At 47.1% G+C, this 23,147-nt stretch overlaps 2 protein-coding genes across 14 annotated transcripts in view; both read left to right on the top strand.

Moving 5' to 3' along the window:
- Positions 1–3,614, top strand: part of SLC4A11 (solute carrier family 4 member 11) — a 124,157-nt gene extending 120,543 nt beyond the window's left edge. For all 10 annotated transcript variants that reach the window (XM_015863019.3, XM_015863024.3, XM_032444207.2 and 7 more), the window contains one exon: positions 30–3,614. In XM_015863019.3, coding sequence (XP_015718505.2) covers positions 30–93 — 64 coding nt within the window. In that variant the 3' untranslated portion in view covers positions 94–3,614. The remainder of the gene's footprint in view (positions 1–29) is intronic.
- A 7,224-nt stretch (positions 3,615–10,838) lies between these two features.
- LOC107314079 (5-hydroxytryptamine receptor 7-like) lies at positions 10,839–20,367 on the top strand. Of its 4 annotated transcripts, none has more exons than XM_015862957.3 (3): positions 10,839–10,950; positions 11,804–12,366; positions 18,584–20,367. In XM_015862957.3, exons 2-3 carry the CDS (start codon positions 11,858–11,860, stop codon positions 19,353–19,355), a joined length of 1,281 nt encoding a protein of 426 aa, XP_015718443.2. In that variant the 5' UTR covers positions 10,839–10,950; positions 11,804–11,857; the 3' UTR covers positions 19,356–20,367. The 4 variants fall into 4 exon arrangements, with proteins under 4 accessions (XP_015718443.2, XP_015718442.2, XP_085402030.1 ...); XM_015862956.3 differs by having other exon boundaries at positions 10,843–10,950; positions 11,672–12,366; XM_085545904.1 differs by having other exon boundaries at positions 10,904–10,950; positions 11,669–12,366.
- Positions 20,368–23,147: the final 2,780 nt, after the last annotated feature.

Genomic DNA, 23,147 nt, shown 5'->3' with positions numbered 1-23,147 from the left:
CTAATTCACTCTCTCTGGTTCATTCTTAGGTATAACCTGCTCCCGAGAATCATTGAAGCCAAGTATTTGGATGCTATGGATGCAGAGCACTAAACAAGATCTGCTGCATGTGGAGCTATGAGGATGGCTCTTTTGGAGTTAGATGGATGGAGCATCTTTGCTGAGGCATAGAACAATCTATCTGCAGTTCTTTCTTTCACCACTTTCTTTCTGCTCTAATATGGCATTGGTAATGCACATATCAAAGACCAACCGAGCATTGAAGTGTCAGACCAAAGCAGCCATGGACTTGTGAGGCCAGTGATTGTTTGGAGCTGTGAGGCAAGCAAGCTTGATGGAAATGCCACTTCTCACATCCTGAAACTGGAAACCCCAAAGAACAGCATGCCATAGAGTTGGAGCATGCATTCAGAGTTGTTGTGTGTTCCCTTGTTTGAGGGGTGGGGGAGAAATTCCTTTTGTATGCATCATGTCCCTTTTTTCCAAAGCACTATAAGGACAACAGCTGACCCTTTTACAGGATGACAGTCCTATTTTGGCTTTTGAATTCTATTTCCTATTAATCCAGTATTCCCAAATTGGTATTCCAGGTGGGATGGCCTAATGGTAAACTGTTGTCAGGGGAAATGTCTGACTGTCTTCTTCAGACTCATTAGCAGGAGGGTCGGAAACAAGTTAGTTTGTACTGATACAACCCACAGCTTTGGATGAGTATTTAATTCCTACAGATGACCTGGAAGCATTCAGAAGTTGGGCTCTCATGGGTGATGTTGGTGGAACTGCATCTGGGTCTGAGCTACTTGGGAATTATTTGGGCTCTGTCTAATTTTACCACTTGGTAATCAAACACAGACGTGTAGTTTTGCACAACTGCAACATTTTTGCTCGCACCGGGTGTCAGATGCTGAAACTCAAAGGGCAGTTGTGTTAACGATTGCATATACATATGTACAGTAGTGCCTATGTGTACATATATACATATGGATTTGTGTATATATTTTGCATAGATATTCAAATAGGCCTGATTCTTTCAAAAAATATCTGAAGTGTTTTGTGCAATCAGTGTTACCTGTGGTGTCCTGACCATATTCTTGTTCTCTGCTTTAGTGCTGCTTTTCCTTATTTGTTGTACGGTCACTTGTTTTTTTTTCCCTCTGAACCTGTTTGTTTACTGGGTTTTTTTCCCACATTTCTTTATTCAAGACATTTCTTTGCTTTCCTCTTCCCATGGCTTGAGACCTTCATCATTCTGTCTTGATGGTCTGATACGTGAATTTTGCATTTAGTTTTAATGTATAGCATGCAGTGAAAGTTCTCCTCCTTCTCCTAATCAATATTTGTTGGTCATTTCATTGTTTCTGTTCTGTAACTAATCTCCAATTTTTTTCCCTCGCTCCCGGACATTATATTATATTTCTGGATGAATCTAACTTCTGTAGTCTTTTATACTTCAGTTTATTTAATTTTGCTTGTACAGTGGTCAGTTTCCTTATCTGAAGTACTGTGAAACCAGCTGCCCTTTAGTTCAATGCTTGCCCATTGCTGCACGCTACAGATTGCAGGTAAAACTTCAAGAAAAAGTGGAGTCCTGAAGATTAAAAAAAAAAAGCTTTCAAAACAGCAAAAAAAGAAATGAGGAAAGGAGAAATTGTTTTGTGAATTAGCAGAGAAATGTTGCTTGCTTGCTCGGTTCCCTACAGGTTGGGCCTTTCTCTGCATGATGAGGAAGGCCAACTTTGTAACGAGGGAGGAGAGCTGCAGAGAAAACCTCTCAGCATATGATATGAACAGGCTCAAGCCACTGAAGATTTGGTGTCTTTGTGCTAAATATCAGGTGGTATTTCATCTCAGTGTAGTTGCCTACAGTTCTAAAATGTGTGTTCAAAGGTTTATTTTCTTCTGGAATCTCTTCATCTTAATGAAAGAGGGCATTAAATGTGCTCCCAAGAGTATGCTCTTGTGGGCATGGTCACTAATGTCCCAGAGCTATCACAGGGAAAGCTTTCAGCCTTCACAGCAAGCCAAGCAGCAGGGAAAGCCTTCATATCACAGCCCATTCTCATATGAATGCTGAGAAGGCTCCAGGTCAGGGTGACACTCCAGTAGATGAAAGCAGGTAACCATCACACACTGGGCTTTCAGTTGGTCCAGAAGGCAGCAGGAGTAACTCATGTGATGTCTGACACTAAGTGCAAAATCTGTGCATGGTTTCTGACTGCCTTCATCAATATTTTCTAGGTTTTGAGTCATTTTTGGTGGTGAAATTGCTGATGTCTGTTACCAACATGTAGAAAGAGAAGGTGAGCAATCAGCAAACAGGATTTTGGGGACCACGTAAAGGTAGTAAAAGCATCTCTGATCTCCAGTTAACAGAACAAGATGACAGCAAACAATTAAATACTTATTGTGAAGGAGCAATTGCACAATTAACAATGCTTAAATCTGTTGTTGTGTTCTTTCCTGTGGATGTTAGATTTAACCAGAACTAGAATGAGAAGCATTAACTTAAGGTCAAGTAAAATGTTACCTGCAGGTGTCCTGGGAGTATATTGCAGGTGTCTCAGCTCTTGGCTGGGAGAAGTCACCCTTCAGGGTAGTTTGAACTGTGCTGTGGATGCTGTGGTTGGAAAGAGGAGACAGTGTGCCTGCTGGGATGTACCTCTGGTCTTATGTGAGGAAGAACAGAGGTCCTGGATGAGATCCCCCTTCAATACAGAGCAGCTGAGATGGGCTGGCGTGCAGGTGTTGCAAGAAGCTTTAATTTTGAGATGCGCCCTCCAACCCTCTGCTCACAAGGACCAAAAGGGGACTATGACAACTTGAAAATGTCAATTTCAGAGTCAAACTTAGTTGAAGATCACTTAAAATCCAGGTAGCTGAGGGAGGAAGGGGGAGGAAATAACCATCACAATTATTGGGTGGGTTTTCATTGCTGTTGCTTTACCAGTATGACTTCAGCATTTGCATTTTCTCAGCATCCCTAAGGTTCTGTTTCGCAAAGTTTTCTTTCTACAGAATGCACGGGCCAAAGAATCAAGGGATGGGGCTGGTTTAGCCTGTGTGTTTTGGACCCGTGTCTAAAGATGTGGGTAGCAGAGAGATGTGAGACTGCCAAGGCCTCGTGGCTGTCAAGGGGTCTCAATGGTCCTACAGAGGATTTTCCTCCTACAAGTACCTTTTCTCTTGTTTGCTTCTGGTTTTGCTGATGTATGTGTAAGCGTCTCCAGGAAGTAGGCTAGTTAGGGAAGGGAGGGACTGTTCAGAGTCGATCGAGCACTTTAATACTTCTGTGAAGGTTAAGACAGTTAGAATGTAAAAGAAGTTTTATTATAAGCTCTTTATATACGCACAATGCTATGTATAACTGTTGCCAAAGAGTTGGGTTTGAAGGATGTCGGTAGATATTGAGAGAGTCCGTGATGCTCACCTGGAACCACAGAGGTCATTGAATGCTTCTGAAATAAATGGATTTTTGGGAGTTATCTTCTAACAGTTGCCAAAGCAATGGGGAACTGGGAATAGAATAAACTTCTCAAATTTGTAGTTTTTGATCCTTGCACTGAATGTAGGAGCTAGAAATTAGCTTGATAATTAAAATTGGATTTATACCTGAATAGTTTTGTTGGTCTGAGACTCATTTTGTTGCCTTCAAAGATGATGTTGATGCACTGATGTATGGAAATAGTTGTTTCTCTGTGTAAACGAAGGGGAAGTTGTTGAAACACGGGCTGCTGAACAGGCAATATAGCACTTTCTGGATTGCTTAGGAAGCAAGTCTGACAGCTTCACTAACGACAACCCCCTACATTCTCTGGCATCAACATTTGAAGCTATTAATAAACATCAAGCTCAAGTCAGATGATGTATCAAGGCATCATTGTGGAAGGATAGGAATGGAGCGAGTGAATTCAACTAGTTTTGTACCACCTGGTGAAGTGTTTCAAGATGAATCCAACAACTGTGGGATGTGATGCACGCTTCAGGATGACCCATGTCAACAGGGATGCTCCAAAAACAAGTACGGTAGATGATCACACACCCATATACTATGGTTCCAAACCATTATTCCCCAAAGGTCCCCATCACTAACTGAACCAGAAGACTGAAACAACTTGTGAACTGCATGTTGTATTTCCCTGCTTCAGAAACTGCTGCTGAACTGTGTCCCTCTGCGTGGAAAGAAGCAAAACAACAACAAAAACACATGAAGTTGGTCAAGAAGCTTGCGGATGTTGGAGGGGACCTGAGACATGCTACGTCACCTCAAGCTCCTTCCACTTGGATGCTTAAAGGGTCACAGGTTAGGATCTGCTTTATGGGTTGGGATGTGCCCATGTTTATCCTTAATCGTATTCGCTGTTCTCTGTATTCATCCTTTGGTGGTGCTCTCTGGCATCCCCAACTGCAGGAATGCTGCCAAAATGCTGAGTGGGTATTTTTCTCTGGAGAACTGTGTTTAAGCAGCAGCGTGGCAGCGTCTGCTCCCTTGGGGCTCGCTCTGCCATAATAGGCAATTAGGAAGGATTTGTAATTGTCCTGCTGTTGTGTGCTGTCTTCTGCATCTCTTTAGTTGATTACTTTATGGCACAGTGTTCCAGTTGGGCTGTCGTCTTTTTTCATCTGTCAAGCTTCCAAAACAACTTAAATGGGCAGTATGGGTGGGGTCTGCCCAGTTTTCTATCTGTGCTGAGGCCTGTGGATGTTAGAAGAGAATAGTCTTCTCTAATTGTTTTCATATCTAATTAAGGCATTTAAATACCAACCCTGACCATTATACTGCTGGCTCTGGCTGTAGTTGCAAAGAGCGAGCCATCAATATGGTGTAAAGAGCAGACATACAAGGGAGTTGCCTGAGCACATGCTTAAGAACTACAAATTAGCACTTTCCTTTTCAGCTTTTGTGTGTTTTCCTTCCAAGCAAAGACAATCCTTGGCTGTGACTCCCTCCCTTGTAGAAAACTCTGCATGAGCTCGGATCACTTGGCACAGTTCTGATGCAGTGTTAAGTATTAAGAGCTTGTCCCAAGGGACGGTGCTGCCTTCTGCTCCCCATCTGCATCTCTGCTGCAGAAATCTGCTCGCAGGAGGAGGGGGGATGTGTGGCATCTCTGCCCTCCACAGGCACTTCTTGCTGCTACACAGAGGCCATGAGCATCCCTTGCTTTGCCTGAGGTGGGAGTCCCATATAGCATGAAGCAGCTGCAGAGCACAGCAGCCTCCAGAGAGTGAGGAACCCATCGTGCTGTTGACCCCTGGAAGGTCTCAGCCTCGTGCCTTTAGTGGAGCTGCTCTGGTTCAATGAGTCAGAGATGGCTTTGTGCTCTGTTAGAACCTTCAGAAGTGTTTAGTCTCTGGTTTTCTCCATCCTCTTCAAAGATGTGGGGCTGTACCTTTTTCCCCATGTGGGAATTACCCTTAAAAACAGGAATTGTCTTAAAGTAAAGCAGCTGGAAACCCTCCCTCCTACAATGCGCAGTGCAAACTAAACCCCTTTCCCCTTGGTTCCACCTGAGGAAGGGGCTGCATCTCATGCGCATCCTCATTTCTCCCCCCGTTCTGCTGTCAAAATTAATAAGGTTGGAAAAAACCTCTAAGATCCCCAAGTCCAACCCCAACCCATCCCCACCACATCCCTCAATGCCACATCTCCTGATACATGGCACATAACTGGTTAAACCCCTCTGGGTTTGGTTGGTGTGTGGGAGGTTTCCACCCCAGGTTGCTGGGGGACTATTGTAAGCGAGGGGAAGCACACACGTTCCTATTTATGGAGATAGGACCTATAGATGTTGCACTTGCTAAGTATGCTCTCAAAGCGCATGCCTCTATCTAGTGCTGATTTTACAGTGGGGTGATTTCTTTTGATAAGAGTTGCTTGGGATGTGAGGGTTGGGGGGAAGGTGGGAGGTAAAGGGAATTCCTTTACTGTGTAAGGAAGTTGTATTTAAAAGCAAAATAAAAAGAAATATACTGTTTATATATTTCTACTTCGTGCCTAATCAGTGTCCCTTATTTAACCTTCAGCTCTCAGCACAGCCTGGATCTTTGTATGTATTTCATTGTTTATTTGTGGGAATCCCTGTAGCTGAGATTAATTCTGTAATCCCCAGTGCTTGCAGCATTTGAGCATCTCAACTGTGACAGTGAATAGATGCATTATCTTGTAGGTAGGAGGATGGGCAGCCTAAGTGGGGTTGCTTCATGCCTTATTGGGCAGTCCTGGGTGGAGACAGGTGTTGGATGTGATGATCCTTCATGGGTCCCTTCCAACTTGGGGATATTCTATGGTTAATGGGGAAGAGTAAGAAATAACTGCACCTTTCAGCTGATGCGCTGCACTGAGGGAGTCAAGGCCTGGCTACCATTGCCTTTATGGCTCTGACTTTGTTGGCATTGCCCAAAATGGAGACAAGGAGTAAGAGGTGATTCCCAACCACCTGTACTCCCCCTGCAATGAGCAGAGACACCCACAGCTCCATCAGGTGCTCAGAGCTCCATCCAGCCTGACAGGGGTGACATTGTGATGCTGATGTACTGACAGCTGGGCTTGATGATCTTAGAAGTCTTTTCCAAGTGTGATGATTCTACTAAAGCAGGCATTCCTGCAGTGGTAACCTACCAAAGAAAGCCTGGAAGCCCTGGTCCGAGGTGAGGGGGCAGAGCTGGATGTACTTCCTGGGTTGTCAAAGCCAAATGCTTTGGATGATTCTGGTGGTCCAGCCTGATGTTCTTCTATGTGTGAGGTTGCAGTGATGTCTGGGAAGGCATGAATGAGCTAACCAAGAGCAGATGGGCTCTCCAGGGAAGGAGAATCCAGCTGCTATACAGACCTTCATGCGTCACTCTGTGAATCCAGCAGCTCCAGAGGGAAACCTGTGCCTCCCCTGTGGTCTCTCAGCTGCCATCCTCCAGCCCCATAGAACCAGGCTTCAACCAGGACATCCCTCAGGTCCATTCGGGGTGCAGGGGGTGAACTGGGAAAGCTGCAGAAACACTGAAGCATTGTGGAGGTGTTCTTGGTGTTAGAGCCATAAATACATGGGGAGCAGATAGGGGTGGGCAGGACACATCACCTTCTGGCTGTCACCACATGAGGCTGCGGCTGCTGGGCATCAGCCTGGCAAGGCTACAACCCTATGGGGTGCCAAGTGCCCTGTTCAAAGCAAATCTAAGAATAGTCAGGCTGAATGTCAGCACCGTTCAGTGCTTGGGAAGGAAGGGGTCAGATGGGGGCATGTTCCCTGCACCTCATCCTCCCTTCCCCACCAGCTGCAGTGATGGGACGGGGGGGGGGGGGTTAACATCCTTCAGCCAAAAACTATATGGGTAAAGTGTTCAGAGAGGCACTGAGGTCTGATGGGGGCCATTATTGCCTCCAAATGTCCCCTCACTGCTGCAGAATAAGGCCTGTTACCTTCTCCCAATGGCATTTTGAGGGTGGAATTGAACATTCAGAGAGGAAAAAGCAGCAGGGATGATATAGGGGCGAGGTATGTCACATTCCTGCTTTAGGAGACAAAGAAATAGCTATAAATTCTTTATATATATAACTGATATTTGGGTTTTTCTTTCTTTGCCTTTCTCGACTTGTTGTTGTTTAGTTTTCTGGGGTTGTTTTGCTTTGTTTTTAACGTCCCTTTTCCTACTGCTTTCCATCAGGGATTTAATCTGCTGAGAGCAGGTGCCATCTAGGGGACAGACCAAAGAAGACAAGGAGGGTTTTATTTCCAAACCGGTGCTGTTTGCTCATCAACCCCAACACCTCCGCCACCTCCAAAGATCCTCAGCCCACACCACTATGGTGAGCCCCATCACTTTGGTTCCATCTGGTGGGGGCATCCTGGAGGATCCTCCCTCCTGGGCCGTATCCTGCTGAGATGTAGAGGAGGGTCAACCAGGAGAGTCATAGAATAATAAGGTTGGAAAAGACCACCAAAATCACCTAGTCCAACCGTGTTCTGCATCACCTGCTTTGTTCCGTCTCTCGTTTGGATGGGATGGAGGTGGAACACCTGTGCTACCACTGAGGAGGGTGGTATGTTCTTTATAGGGGCACCCCAAAATAAAACAGTCCCTATATCACTGCAGGTATCTAAAGTCAGGCTGTACCCAAGAGGTGGTGTATTAGAGGGAGGTCAGTGGAAATGCTGCACATCCAACATGTGGCCACCACTTGGAGTAAAGATTGGGTAGTAACAGTAGCAGCTTGCTAATAAAAAGCTGGCAATTGGGTGATTATGCCCTTATACTGTGCACCTGAAGGGTTTGCATTAGAAACTTCAACTAAATCACTTGGTTTTTTTCACCCTTTCCTCTTTAAGTTCTGCAGTTCTTTCCTTTTATTGATCTGCAGACCACCAGGCGCTGCTGGGGGCTCTTCTCCTCCTCATCCTGCAGTGAAAGTCCCTTTGCCTCATCCCCACCCCACCATGAGTCACTTCCATCTCTCCAGGCCATCAGGAAGACAGTGATGCCACCAGCACGTGGGTTGGCTGCTCTGCTGGAGGCACAGATAACTCCCAATGGTAATTTCTCCTGGTTACTCAATGCATGCACATCTTTGGCTATCTGAATGCTGTAAACTGAGTGCTGTCTGTGCAGGCTCCAGCAGAGGGAGTGTGGCTATGCCTGATGCTATAACACCTATCTCATAGGATCTTACTGTTTGAGTTGGAAGGGACCCTTAAAGGTCATCTGGTCCCACTCCCTGCAATGAACAGGGATACCCACAGCTCCATCAGGTGCTCAGAGCCCCATCCTGCCTGACCTTGGGTGTCTGCAGGGATGTGGGAACCCACCACCTCTTTGGGAGCAGACCCTGAGTCCTCATGGGGTTCTATGAGCAGCGTCCCATCACTTTGCCTCCATCTCCTCCCCTGTGGATGAGTTTCTGAGGGCCATGGCTTTGTGACTGTGGTGGCGATGGGTTGATGGTTGGATCTGATGATCTCAGTGGTCTTTTCCAACCTTAATGATTCCATGATTCTGCACAAAGGTGATGCCCTGTATTTCTGCTGTAGGGGAAGCCAATGACATGGGAGGGTGAAGAATCCTAGGCTGGGTTGAGGACTTCATGCTGAGGAAGAGGTTCAAGAAATCTTGTCCTGGTCCAGCCAAAACCAATCCCTTTCCATGTCCTACGTATCTCATTTAGTGACTCTCTGAACACTCTTTTCCCTTTGAAGCACTGCAGGTTGGTTTTTGAAGGCTGTATTCCATTACCATCTTGGACATCTCAAGTGTCTGGTTCATTTCCTGCAGTTCTGTGTCGTGTCTTGGAGGTCTAACTGATAAATTGACCTAAACTGATAGGGCCAAGTGAATAATTTTATCCCTCTGGACTGGTTCTGCCTCCTCAGAGGGAGAAATATCAACACCTACAATGCAGGAAAGCTTGATTTGGGATGCTAATCCCACAAACTTTGGGAGCTTGAAGACCTTGGAGTTAATGAGATCTCTCAGAATTTGCATATTAATAACTTTTACTTCATCGTTAGAGATGATGGAGATGAATGTTGACAATTAATAGCTATTAAAACAGCCGCTTCAGTGGCCACTGGTGAAGATGGAAGAACACAAATGGGCAGAGATTGGGGCTCTCACTTCATCTCTTGTTTGCTGGAAGGGGAAAACCAATGTGCTTCATAGTTCTGTGCAGAGACACTTTTCTGGTGCAGGTTTCCCTCCCACAAGGTCAAAAAGTGGATTTTGTTGCAATTCATTCACCTTGAAGGTCTTGGTTGCTGAGGGGTGTGTGGGTGATATTCTACTAGAGGAGCCTAATCATGGCTGGCTTGGGTTGGTTGGAAGGGACCTCAAAGGTCATCTAGTTCCAAGCCCCCTTCTGACCCCATCCCATCCTACCACCCAGCTGCAGCAACCACTCCTCTACTGCAATAAGCAAAAGAGCCATCGCTTCAGCACAGCCTTGCCCTGGTAAGGCAGCTATTTTAGCCATCCTCCCACACACACAGCAAAGAGAAACACAAGTGGTAAGCTCAGCCTTAGCCCCGGTTCAGCTCAATGCAGCATCACTCTCAGATGCACTTTGAAAGGAGCAGTGACCTGATGTACCACAGTGTGCAGCACCTTGGGTTAAAGCTGCTTTTCCCCCATGATCAAAGCAAAAGTGCTGCACACTGGGAGGGCTTGCATAGGGCAGAAGTGGGCAAAGAGAGGATGCTAGGAGATGCACCTTGCATTCCCAGAGTGTGTTCTCCACAAAGCTGGGCCTTGAGAATCCATTTCCAGGTGTGCAAAGTGCTCTGACACTGCTCTGTGTGCTCCTTTTCCTCTCCAAGGGGTGTGGGATGGAGCAAGGAGAAGGATGTGAACCCACTCTGTCCCCCCCAAGGGATGGGGCACCCATTGCTCCCAGGCTGAACCCACAGAGGTGGCTGCATGCTCTTACTAGGCTGGATTTACCTCTGTTTCCATTTCCTTAACAGAAGGCTCAGCCTGAGCTGTTTGCATCCCTTTAGCATAGATCTGTATGAATATGGGACCTCCTGCATATATGGGAGGGAAGGAGGAAGAAAAAAACAGCATGGAAAAGGGATAGAAACCCCTTCCTACAAGGTAATTCCTTTGAGCAGAAAGAAACAGGGTAGGATGCTGATGGTCCTGCACCCCCCCAGAGCTCTGCTTCACCTGCAGCACCACGCTCAGGGGTGGCTGCCCAGTTTCCAGCTGTGCCCCCCCAGCTCTCCACTGGTAGGGTTGGTTCTGTTCAGCCGTTGCTTTTGCCCCCCCCCATAACTCTGAGCTCTCTTTGCTCTTCCTGAGGCTCGGGAAGAACGGTTGGGAGAGACGGGGAGAGGAGTGAGGGGGGGGGTGGCGGTGGGAGGGACCGGGGAGGGGAGAGAGGATGATGCTCCGGGGGCTCTCGGCTCCTCTCCCGCCTGGAGATCTCGGGGTTGGACTGGAGGATGTCTCACCCCTTCGGCACAGGTAAGGTGGGACCCCCGTCACAACCGGGGGGGTGGGAGGGGAGAATGCGAAGAGGGGTCTGCGGGATTCCTTGGGTTTAAATAAAACTCCTTGCAAGGGGAAAGCAGAAAGAGGAGGATGCAGGGCGTGCGCGATGCTCGGAGCTCTGCTTAGGGTTAGCCTTGCCCCGAAGTTTCCCCATTGGTGGTGGGGAAATATTTGTAGGGGTGAATATTATGGATGGGAGCTCTGCTGCTTGCTTGTGTTCACATCGGGTACCCCACAGCTCAGGGATGCCCCAGCCCTCCCTTTGCCTGTACGTGGTACTGGTGGCAGTGATGCTGCATGTGCTGCCGCTGCAGCTCTGCGTGTGCATGTTGGCACTGCATGGATTTGTAGGGTGAAGTTTGTGCACTGACACAAGCAGGAGATGCAGCCAGCAGTGTGTGGGCATCATTCTGGGGCTGAGGGTTGTGCTGTCACTCGCTCTCTTGCATTCACTTATAGTATGTGCAGAGCACACGGATGCGCACGGGAAGCGCGAGCCCAACAGCACAGCTTGGCAGCAGTGCTTAATACCATGAGCAATTGCAATCAGCTGCTGCTATCTGTGCTGCTGGAAAAGCATGCAGGCAATTAGGCAGTCACTGCAGGAAGATTGGGCAGCTTGTGCTCCTTTAGAAGTGGAGCGAGCTTCCTCCGAGCATCCTCCAGATCTAACAAACTGTGCATCTTTCAGCAGACTTGGGAAACAGCTCCTCAACGAGCACATGAGCTCCATCTGCAGCTCCGGGAGGCAAGAGATAGGGGCTGGAGGGTGGTGTTTTATTTCCTTAGGCTTCATGTGATAAAATGTTCTGCTTTGCTGCTGGAGGTGTCACTGCTGGGAGAAAGCCCGCGCCATTGCCCGCTGCGGTGAGCTCAGAGCATGTTGCTGAGGGGCAGCCCCCGGCGGTTTCTGGAACACCATCTTCTCTTTGTGGAGAACGCAGAGCAGCAATACCCAGCTCAGGAGTTGCTCCCAAATCCATTCATGACTGAGGAACCCTCCATCCCTGCTGAGCCAAACCTGCCTTCCTCCAACCTCACCAACACGACGGACTGCGGCGAGGAGATCCTGCTCTATGGGGACACTGAGAAGATCGTCATCGGAGCCGTGCTCTCCATCATCATCCTCATGACCATCGCAGGCAACGGTCTGGTCATCATCTCTGTCTGCATTGTCAAGAAGCTCCGGCAGCCATCCAACTACCTGGTGGTGTCCCTTGCTGCTGCTGACCTTTCAGTGGCCTTTGCTGTCATGCCTTTTGTCACCATCACGGACCTGGTGGGGGGAGAGTGGCTCTTTGGGAAGGTGTTTTGCAATGTGTTCATCGCCATGGACGTCATGTGCTGCACCGCCTCCATCATGACACTGTGCATCATCAGCGTGGACAGGTAGGGAAAATGGGGCAGCTGCATGTTTGGGTATGGGGATTTTCAGTTGGTTGAGGGCCACCAGAATCAAGATCATAGAATGATGGAATGGCTTAGGTTGGCAAGGACCTTAAAGATCGTTGAGCTCCAACCCCCCTGCTATGGGTAGGGCTGCCAAACACTACATCCCAGGATCCCATCCAACTTGGCCTTGAATGACTCCAGGGATGGGGTATCCACAGCTTCTCTGTGCAGTGATGCTGCATGTGTTTTCCAAGTGTACAGGGTGAGTGAGGGTTTTCTGTATGAAATAGGTGCCCTTTGCAGCTCAAGTAACTTCTCAAAGTTCTTGCTTCATCCTTCCCCTTCAGACAGCATGTTGGTCTTTCTTGGTTTGCAGAACAGAGCCTTTTGTCCATCCATATCACCATGGAAGGGGGTTGGCCCATAAAATTAGAATCATAGAATATCCTGAGTTTGGAGGGGATGGGTGAGGACCCGCAAAGATCATGGAGTCCAACTCAATGAAATTATTCAGCCAAAGAAGTGCACAGGTTCAGAACCAACCACATTATGGAGCTCTTGTAGCCCAACCCTATGGGATGCTCTGCTGCTCACGGGGCCTGTGCTTTGGCCAAGAGTGCTGGCATCTCCATACCTCATCCCAAGTTCAATAAAACCCTAGTGTAGCCCAGTGCATGCTTCAGTGTGGTTTTTCTGGGTTGAGCTCCCACACCTGGAGTGCAAAGGGAAAGGCTGAGCATGTCTGGCAAAGCAATGCGACTCGGGCAAGCCAGCACCCCCTGGGTCTAATTATAGCAGCCTGCGTCATTAGGGACATTGTGCTGACGAGCCGGTGGGACGGATCCAGAACTGAAACGCATGCTGGCTTTATGGAAGGGGTGATTTGGCTTCATGCTGGCACCACTGAGCCAGGCTGGGTTGTGATAAGCAGCTTGAGAAGGGAAAGGGTTGGCAAGATGCGTGCCCTGGCCACAGTGACGATAACAGCTCCCTGGTGGCTCATCCAGGTGTGGTGACAGAGCAGGAGGGTCAGACACAAGCTGGCTGCTGCAGCATCTTGCTCCTGAGCCCTTTGCCAGCTGCTGCTCTGCATGGGGTGCTGCTCAGAAAGCAAAATCTCCACCAACCTCACAGCTCTGCTGCTGAGCTGGTAGCTTTCACAAGCAGGCTGTTCCTAAAAAGCAAGTGTATGCAAGGTCGGGAGAAAAGTGTCTCTGTGTCAGCAGGAAGAGATCAAATGCAGTAATGAGATACCTGAATGTCTCTTCTTGATGCGTGAGGAGTGAAGCAGCAGCTGAACATTCACTAGATTGGCCTCAGTTTCCAAACTTCCCTTTTCCCTGTCTCTTTTCTCCTTCCTTCTTCCCCTTCCTTATTTCCCTTCCATCTTTATCTCTTTCCCTCCTACAAACAACCACTCTTCCAAACACACAAGCAAACAGGACAGACCCTATATGAAAATCATTGCATCTCATCCCACATGTTAACCACTTCTCTCCAGCCCATTATCACTGTCAATGTGGGCAGGCACAGTGCAAGCAAATGTCCTGGATAACACTCATCTGCCCTTCAACACTGAAATGGGACTGGACATGTAGATTTGGGCATGAAGAGACCAGGAGTGGGGGCAGCTCACCTGTACCCATCTCATGCAGCCTCCAAGCTCCTCAATCCCTGGGCAGCCTGTGTCAGTGCCAGACCACTGACACAGAGGGATGGGTGGGTGAACCTCTCTGTCAAACCCACTTTGAGCTCAGCCTATCCCATGCCTAAAGAAGGGGAATATTCTGAACATCCTCTGGTGCCCTGAGAAGAAACTGAGGCACCATCCCACTGCTTTCTCCCTCAAGAATCCCTAGGAAAGGGCTGTGGTCTGCATGGATTGCCTCAAGCATCCTTTAAGTCATTGTTGCTCCTCATCAAGCCATTATCTGCTCTATTCCTGTCAGGCACCTGGTGGAGGTGGATAGAGGGAAAGAGTGGATCCAGGACATTGGGATGGGTGGGATTTGGGGCTTAACCCCTGATAGAAACAGCTCCAAAGGTGAGCATTTCATCTCATATACTAATGCAAATCAGGGCTGAAGCACAAGGATTGCTGAGCTTGCAGAGAGTCTGAAATACTTGCTTTAAAAGAGATTAAAGCATTGTGCAGTGAGGGGTTAACTGGAATTTTCACCAGAGCTGCTTCTCCTGCCCTGCAAGAAGAAAGGACAGCAACCATTCCTCCTTCCTTTGGCATGTCCTATGGTATATGAATTCTTCCTCTGGTGCTCTGCTTAATGCTGACCTGATCAGCACTGCTGGGCAGCTGCCTGATTCTGCCCTTTTATTGATGGCTGAAGTGTCCTCACGCTTTGCTTAGCTTAGATATAAAAGATGCTTGGTTTGCCCAAGATGATGGCTACTAATAAAATACAGGCTGCTATTATTGATTATTAATGCAGAGCGCTTTCTAAAAGCCCCTTGATTGAAGCTGGTAGAACGAATCTTGTCTGAAGCGGCGTTTGATTGATTTTCCTTTAAATCAAAAAATGAAAAATGCTGGAAACATCCATCTTTCCCCTACATTTTTCTTATATAAATGCCTGCCAAAGCTATAGATCCATTATTATTATATATATATATATATATATGTATATATATAAAGGCAAAAATTAAACAAAAAACCTTCTGGATATTCAGAATATAAGAAGCTCTCCGTAAAGAATCCAAGCTGTGGATAAACGAAGCCCCTCAAAACGCTGTATATTTTCCCAGTGGAGGAATGGAGGATGAAATCCCCATCCATTTCCCAGGCAATCCTTGTGGGGCTCTCCCTTCTTCTTGGTGTTTTCTACCCCAAATCAGATAATGAGCTTAATGAGCTCCAAATTGGTTTAGCCCCCAATGGAAGGGATGCCTCTTGAAAGTTTAGAGAGCATGGGTGATGTTCATGGTTGGACTTAATGATCTTGGAGGTCTTTCCCAACCTTCACGAGGCTATGAAAGTGTTGGTGGGATGAAACTTGCACAGTATTTTGCTGCATTGCTTTGCCCTTGTGCTTCATTGGAATACAACCCTGGCCAGGGAGGCCCCAGTGGTGTATCACCAGCAGGATGAGTATCTCCCAGTGATGCTTTGGGGATGGTTGTGTGAAGCCACAACCTCCAGCTGCCCACTGTCCTACATGTGGAGGTCCCTTCTCCCTTAGGAGGATGGGGCAGGCAAAGCACCATCCTGGAATTTGGCCCCAAGGAATGGACAGGTAAAACAGTGGGGTGCAAGAAACCTCAACTCTGGGCTCATTTGGGCTCAGTTAGAATCATAGAATCATTAAGGTAGAAAAAGACTTCTAAGATCAAGTCCATTCCCAACCCACCCCCACTGTGCCCACTGATTATGTCCCTTAGGTCCTCATCTCCTCCTGAACACCTCCTGGGATGGTGATCTTACCACTCCATAAGCAGCTGTGCCAGTGCCCAGCCTCTCTTCCAGAGGATAAACATCATTCAATCTGAACCTCCCCTTGCACAGCTTGAAATGATCCCATCTTGACCCAAGTGAGTGCTGTTTTTCCTCTCCTCCTTCAGGAGCTGCAGCATGGAGATAGGGGACACCTTGGGGAGGTTTTCCTTCCCTTTATTATTTAATCCCTGACATAAGGACCCAGTGGCTGCCATTGGGCACGGAATGAATGTGCTGAAGTTCAGGGGGCTGGAGCAACTGATGGAGCAGCAAAGTCACACAAATCACGAGGAAATCCCTGTTGTGGGAACTGCCCTTTATTCCTCGTTACCACTAAACGTGATTAACAACAAGGCAGACAGACACACGAAAACGAATCAAAGCGAGGGAATCTGATCTGAATTTCAGTGCCTGTCTCTGCTCTGTAGCAGACACTGCCCTATTTTGAGGCCTCCCCACTCTCATCGCAGCCATCGGTGTAGACCTCAGAACAGCCCCATTTCTTCCAGCAGGGATGGCACAGTTGAGATGTGTTGGCTTTGCCTGCCTTCCAGATCTCGTCACTGTGCATTTTGCTTGGCTAGCCTGTAAATTCCTTAAAGTTTCAGCAAATCCCGAGTGGATTGGCTTCTAAAGAGAGCTGGGTAATAGCGTAACAAAGGATATCACACAGTGCAGCATATATCAGTGTGCAAGGTTCTTTTGGTGCTGGATTTGGGGATGCAGCAGAAGCTCATCACTTCTCACCAAGCTCAGATCAGGCAGGAAGATGGAGAAGATAATTTTTTTTGGAAGCTCAGCACCAAATCCAGTCCCACTGCCCATCTTCATCCTTCTCAATGCACAGAATCATAGAATCATTTGTGTTGGAAGGGAGCCTTAAAGGTCATTGAGTTCAACTCCCCTGCAATGACCAGGCAGGTTCTCATGGTGTGTTGGAATTACAAGTGCTTTCCTTTGAGGCTGCACTGAGTTTGTGCCTACAAACACCATCCTTAAGCCTGTGCAAGCATGAGGCATTCAGCAGTGTAGGTGGCTGTGTAAGGTTGGGCTTGTTTTTTGCAGCTAAGGCCAGCTGAGGAAAATACAGAGAAAAATAGGTAAAGAACAATTCAATGGGGATAAAACCCATTTTATTTAGAATTCAGGGGAGAATAATTCAGCTTAGAATTTATTTGGCGCTGGTGAGGGAAGGGAGAATTGGATTATTTATTATTGTTTATTTCTGTCTTTTTCCACTCTTGGGGGAGGGTTTGGAGAAGGGAAAAGAATCAGGGAAGAAAAAACCTGCTAACACCTACAGTGAGGTGTTAGGAGTGTTGGAAAGAACTGCACATCAGTTTCTACATCTCTGTAGAAATCCTCCTTTTGGCAAAAAAGAAAAAGAAAAAAAAGCCTTTTTTTTTTCTATTCCCTGGAAAAGCTTTCAGCAAAAAAAGCTGCCCATACAGCTGCCGTTCTCACTTCCTTCCCAGCCTGACCCAGTTTATCCAAGACAATTGGGAGGTGATTCCATCCTGCCTAAAAAATGCCTACAAATTCCTGACAGCAGGCAGGGCTCGTACAAAAGAGGCCATAACCTGAAAGAAATCCCTACGACAGCTGGAGGGTTTTGCTGCACATACTGGGGCTGAATAGGAAGCAGAAGCTTTCCAGCAGGAGCCCTTGTTGTCAGTGGCTAACTCCCTACCCGTTTGTACAACTGCAATTTCCCAACTAACAGCTGACACAATTTCTTAGTCATACAAACACCCCTCAACACTGGGGATGTTTCAAGATCACACGCTGTTGTTGATCCAGGAGCTGGCGGTTGATACACACAGTTATCTTATTAACTCAGAACTCCAGCCGCTAAAACTCACCTGCCCACAGGTCATCGTGTGCTTTTGGTGTCTCCCATAAGGATCTCCATTCATTGAGCCACCCTTGGTGGCACCGAAGGTCAGGCTGGATGGGGGTTTGAGCACCCGATGGAGCTGTGGGTGTCCCTGTTAACTGCAGGAGAGTGGGACCAGATGGCCTTGAAGGGTCCATTCCAACTCATACCATTCTATGTGTGTACATCTTATTGCTGGAATTTGTTGCATATTCTCCGTACAAACAATCTCTGGTGGAAAACTAAGCTTTATTTTTATTCCCAAGGAAACCGTGCCGATCCCAGATTGTGCTCATAAATTCAATGACTTCTTGTGTTATGCATGGGGAGGCTGCAAGAAAGCAGCAGGGAATAGTTGAAACAGGGTCTCTAGGCAAGAGAGCTGAAGGGGTGTGAAATAAGTTTCACAGAAGATGCTGCAGTTCCCTGGGAATGTTTTCACTTGGGAAATTCATTTCTTACTCTGTTTCCAGGCTGAAATTCATAGAATCACAGAATGGCCTGGGTTGAAAAGGACCACAATGATCATCTGGTTTCAACCCCCTGCTATGTGCAGGGTCACCAACCAGCAGCCCAGGCTGCCCAGAGCCACATCCAGCCTGGCCTTGAATGCCTGCAGGGATGGGGCATCCACAGCCTCCTTGGGCAACCTGTTCCAGTGCACCACTAGCTAGGAATGAAAATTGCCCAGTGCCAACCAAAATGTGTACATGTGATACACAGAGACGTGGCTTAGTGGGCAATATTAGTGGCAGGTGAGCAGTTGGACTGGATGATCTTAGAGGTCTTTTCCATCCCTAATGACTCTATGATTCTGTAAGTAGTGGTGCCTCAACTGCAATGCAAAGAGCAAGACACCTATACCCACTTTGCAACTCTTCTCCTTCCAGGTATCTGGGGATCACTCGGCCACTCACGTATCCCGTGAGACAAAATGGGAAGCTGATGGCCAAAATGGTCTTCATCGTTTGGCTCCTGTCTGCCTCCATCACACTCCCTCCTCTTTTTGGCTGGGCTAAGAACGTCACCGTGGAAAGAGTCTGCCTGATCAGCCAGGACTTTGGATACACGGTCTATTCCACAGGGGTTGCCTTCTACATCCCCATGGCCGTCATGCTCGTCATGTACAGCCGGATCTACAAAGCTGCCAAGGTGAGTGCTGAGAAGCACCGCTTCATGAACTTCTCCAAGCACTACGAAGAGGAGGGTGTCTACTGCCTGGAAGCCTCCAGCCGTGGCCATCCCAGCTCCAAGCGCACCAAGGCAGTGGAGGAATGTGCCACGCTTTCCAAACTGCTCCGGCAAGACCGGAAGAATATTTCCATCTTCAAAAGGGAGCAAAAAGCAGCCAGGACCCTTGGTATAATTGTGGGGGCCTTTACGTTTTGTTGGCTTCCGTTCTTCCTTATGTCAACGGCTCGGCCTTTTATCTGTGGTATACACTGCAGCTGCCTGCCCCTGAGGCTGGAGAGGACTCTGCTCTGGTTGGGATACACCAACTCCCTCATCAACCCCTTAATTTATGCTTTCTTTAACCGAGACTTGAGGACTACTTTCTGGAACCTCCTGAGGTGCAGGTACAGGAATATCAACAGGAGACTCTCTGCCGCCAGCATGCACGAGGCCCTGAAAGCCACAGAGAGACACGAATGCATCCTGTAGAGCAATGTCCTCCAATTCAGTGCCTGACCAGCAAACTCCTGCCCATCCATTTCAGGTTCCTTGCTTCTCCTGCCTCTCGGGGCTGGCAGAAACTATGTGTGCTGTTGCCCTCTGCCAGACATTGCCACTGGGAGTGACACTTTTCCCCCCTCTCCTGGAGGAGATGCAGTTCTCCTCAAGAGAACCAAGCAAGCAGCCATTCCACCACGACTCAGGTGGGAGTTAAGCAGCTGAGAGAGAGACCAGGGGTTTCAAGGTCTACCACCAACTGTGGGCAAATCACACCACCTTTCTGTGCCTCAGTTTCCCCACCTGTTAAAAATAAAATGAAAAAAAGAGAGGAAAGAAAGAGCAACCCCCCACCCAAACAAAAAAAAGTATCTTGATAGGACTGTGGCTCTCCACCTTCATAAAGGGCTCTAAGGTCGGTGGAAACCACGTGATATACCATGTAAAGATGATGCTGACTGCAATTCTCTATCAGATACAACAGCAGCTGTAGGCTCCATTGTAGATCCAAGCACTCATGCCATACCAGCTTATACGAACTCTTTCCACCAGTGTAAATGCAGTCTTCACACTAAGCTCGTGTTCAGGTTTGCACGCCAGAGCAGTAACACCAATGACCCTCTTTCCCCTCACACTTTAGCACTGCTGCATTTGAAGGAGGCACACTTGGAAGATGAAACACAAATAAACACACAGTTTCCTTTCTGGTCGGATAGGAAAATCTGATGCCATCCCCATCATGGGGATAAGCAGTGAGCAAAGATGGATATGTTTATTAGGGTGTGCTGTAATTCATTCTCAGACAAGTGATGTGTGTTCATAATCTGTGTCTAACTGACTCCATAAAAGCACGCTTTGGTTGACAATGGGAAAAAAAAGAGTATATGATTTCTCTGACAGCTTTACAGTGCTTCAGTACGGTGTCCAGCCAGCTTGAACAAATACACTAAAAGTGATGTATCTTTTTTTAAAAAAAAATGCATATACAAGACTGGTTTCTTTATTTCGGTGTGATTTCTCAAGGTATTTGGGCTATAAGGTGTCTCTTTGTGTTTATGCACTGGTGGGGTTTGTCTTTCTGCATTCATCTTTGCTCTTGACCAACCCTGCTGCATCAAACTTGCATCAATAGAAAGAGGATGTAGACAGAGTCTGTTCCATGGGGTCGGATGTTGGAACAGAAAGAAAGTCATACTGTTCAGATTCATTCTTTAACTGCCCATTTCTGGACTGACTTATCAAAAACAAGTCTTCTCCACCCAGAAAACACTCTGGGCCACCATCAGCTCTGTCACAACATTTTAGCAGCAGCTGGTCACTGGATCTGGCTGGCCACAGGGGTGTGTGTTTGCTTTAGGGTTTGATTTCCTCCCTAAGCTCTCCATATCCTTCTCTGCCATAGAGATAATGATGCCCTTTTGACTGCACTGTCAGGATTAAAACCAATCAGATGCTAATTCAGAATGTCTTGCCAGGGTGCAACAGCCCCCAAGATGGAGAACTTAATGTTCAGCCCATAGCAAAAGTATGGTTTGTTCTGCTGTGGTAAATATATATATGCATAAGGTGTTAGTGGCAAGTTTATACTAATTTTCTGTATTATGAGTTCTTAAACTGTCTTCAAAATACATAATCTTGCTTAATTCCACTGAACATCCCTGTTCTGGTGGTATGTCTATCACTGCTTAAAAACAGATTGTGGAAGAGCTAAGTAGAGCTAAGGGTTAAAGAGTTAAAAGGAACACTTTTAAATGAAAGCATATGAAAAGTGGTGGGGTTTTTTCATTTTTCAAACTGATGGTTCTTCAGGAGGAAAAAAGAGCAAAGAATATGATACTGGATGATCCAATACAAAACTTCTTGTAAATTAAGGATCATGAAGAATGATTTGTCTTAAAATCAATGTTTGTCCTGGAATGGAATGCCCATGGGTCAGAACCAGAAGGTAGTGGGCACGAGATGTTTGGTTGACACTTAAACACCATTTCCAAGCTCCAGATTGATGCACTCTGAAGAGTAAGAAGTCAGACAAAGGCGGCAGAAGACCAACATGGATGAGCAAGGAGCTCAAGGAAAAACTCAAGTGGAAAAAGAAAGTATTTAGAATGACAAGGGAAAAGGGGTCTGGGCCCTTGGGATGAATATAGGAAGATTGTGAGGCCATCAGGGATATGACAGGCAAGGCTAAGGCCCACTTGGAATTAAACCTGGTTAGGGAGATCAAGGGTAACAAGAAAAGTTTCTTTAAGTATATCAGTAACAAAAGGGAGACCAGGGAAAATAAGGGTCTGCTACTAAATGAGGTGGAGCAGCTGAATAACTTCTTTGCTTCATTCTTTAGTGCTAAGACTGGCTTCTGAGAATCCCAGACTCTGGAGATAACTTCACTAAAACAAAACATTCTGCTCGAAATAGTGAGGCATCTTGTATGAACATTCCAATGGTGCTATCCCAAAGTGTGTTAACATAACTTCAACCTTCTGCTTTTTGACTGCACTTAGGTTAAATAAAGTCATATGCATCCAAAGACACCAAGGCCTTTTCCACGCCCAAGCGAGCATCAGTAATTTAGTTAAGCAACTCGAGATCCTCATAGAGGCACTGCTAAACCATGCTGAAAATACACCCTTGTTTTGTTGAGTATTTTTTCGTATCAGATAGGAATCAGTGCATCACTGGCTTAACATAAACCCGAGCCATTTTGAGACTGGGCGTGCGCACACAAGTGTCTGAATGATCTGCATAAGATTTTAAGAGGCAAAAAATTGGAGGTCATTGGGAAAAGTGCCCATCTTGGAGGACAAAAGAAACTTTCACAGCAAAGGAGAGATTCCCAGCAGACCAGTAGCAATGCAGTGGAAAAGAATGAGGAGCCTCGGGCAGAGAAAATTGGAGTAATTCAGGCATAAAATGAGTAGGTCTCAAGTCAGCTTTTTATCCTGCTCCTCGTGCAGTGGAAATATGTGCAGAAACAAACACAGAGATCTGGGGAGAAAAGACAATTTTGACAAACCCCTACGGCCACCCCCCAGCTGGGGTTTGGAGATGTTCGATGACATTGAGCAAAACTCTTCTTCATCTCATCTCAAGACCTGCCATTAAAAGGTGAGTGAGTGATCATAGAATCATGGAATCCTTAGAGCTGGAAGGGACCATTAAAGGCCATCCAGTCCATCTCCCCTGCAATGAACAGGGACAGCACAGATAGATCAGGCTGCCCAGGCCCTGATCCTGCCTGGCCTTGAATGTCTTTAGAGATGGGGCATCAGCCACATGTCTGGGCAACCTGTTCCAGTGCCTCACCACCCGCACTGTAGAAGACTTTTTCCTTATATCCAACCTAAATCTACACTCTTTAAGTTTGGAACCAGTCATCTCCATATACCATTCTCAGGCCAGTTATGGTTTTACTGACCTCTGTCTTATTTCTCCTTTTGGTCTCCCAGTAGCCAGAATGTCCCAGTTGTATTTGGGCAAAAAATAGAGGGACAGCATATCTTGCCTCTCCCAGAGGATGCCCTAATCAGTGGGATGCTGAGAGTGACCCACAAGGATCACTGGATCCAACTCTCATCTCCCCACAGCACCCAAACCCTATGGCTGGGAGCAATGTTTCAACATTCCCTGAGCTCCAGAATATGGAGCAGTGCCTTTCCATAAACCCCATCTGACCTTCACTTGATGCATCTCAGTGCTCTACCAGCTGACAGTGCTGAGCCTGGTGCACCCGAAGGTACAGCTGGAGTCATTCAGATCTCAGCTGGATCAGGCCTTGAGCAACTC

This window comes from Coturnix japonica, chromosome 4 (genome assembly GCF_054131305.1).
Source record: "Coturnix japonica strain WE chromosome 4, WE-NBRP24, whole genome shotgun sequence".
Classification (NCBI taxonomy): domain Eukaryota; kingdom Metazoa; phylum Chordata; class Aves; order Galliformes; family Phasianidae; genus Coturnix; species Coturnix japonica.
This window is presented reverse-complemented; position numbering and strand designations above follow the sequence as displayed.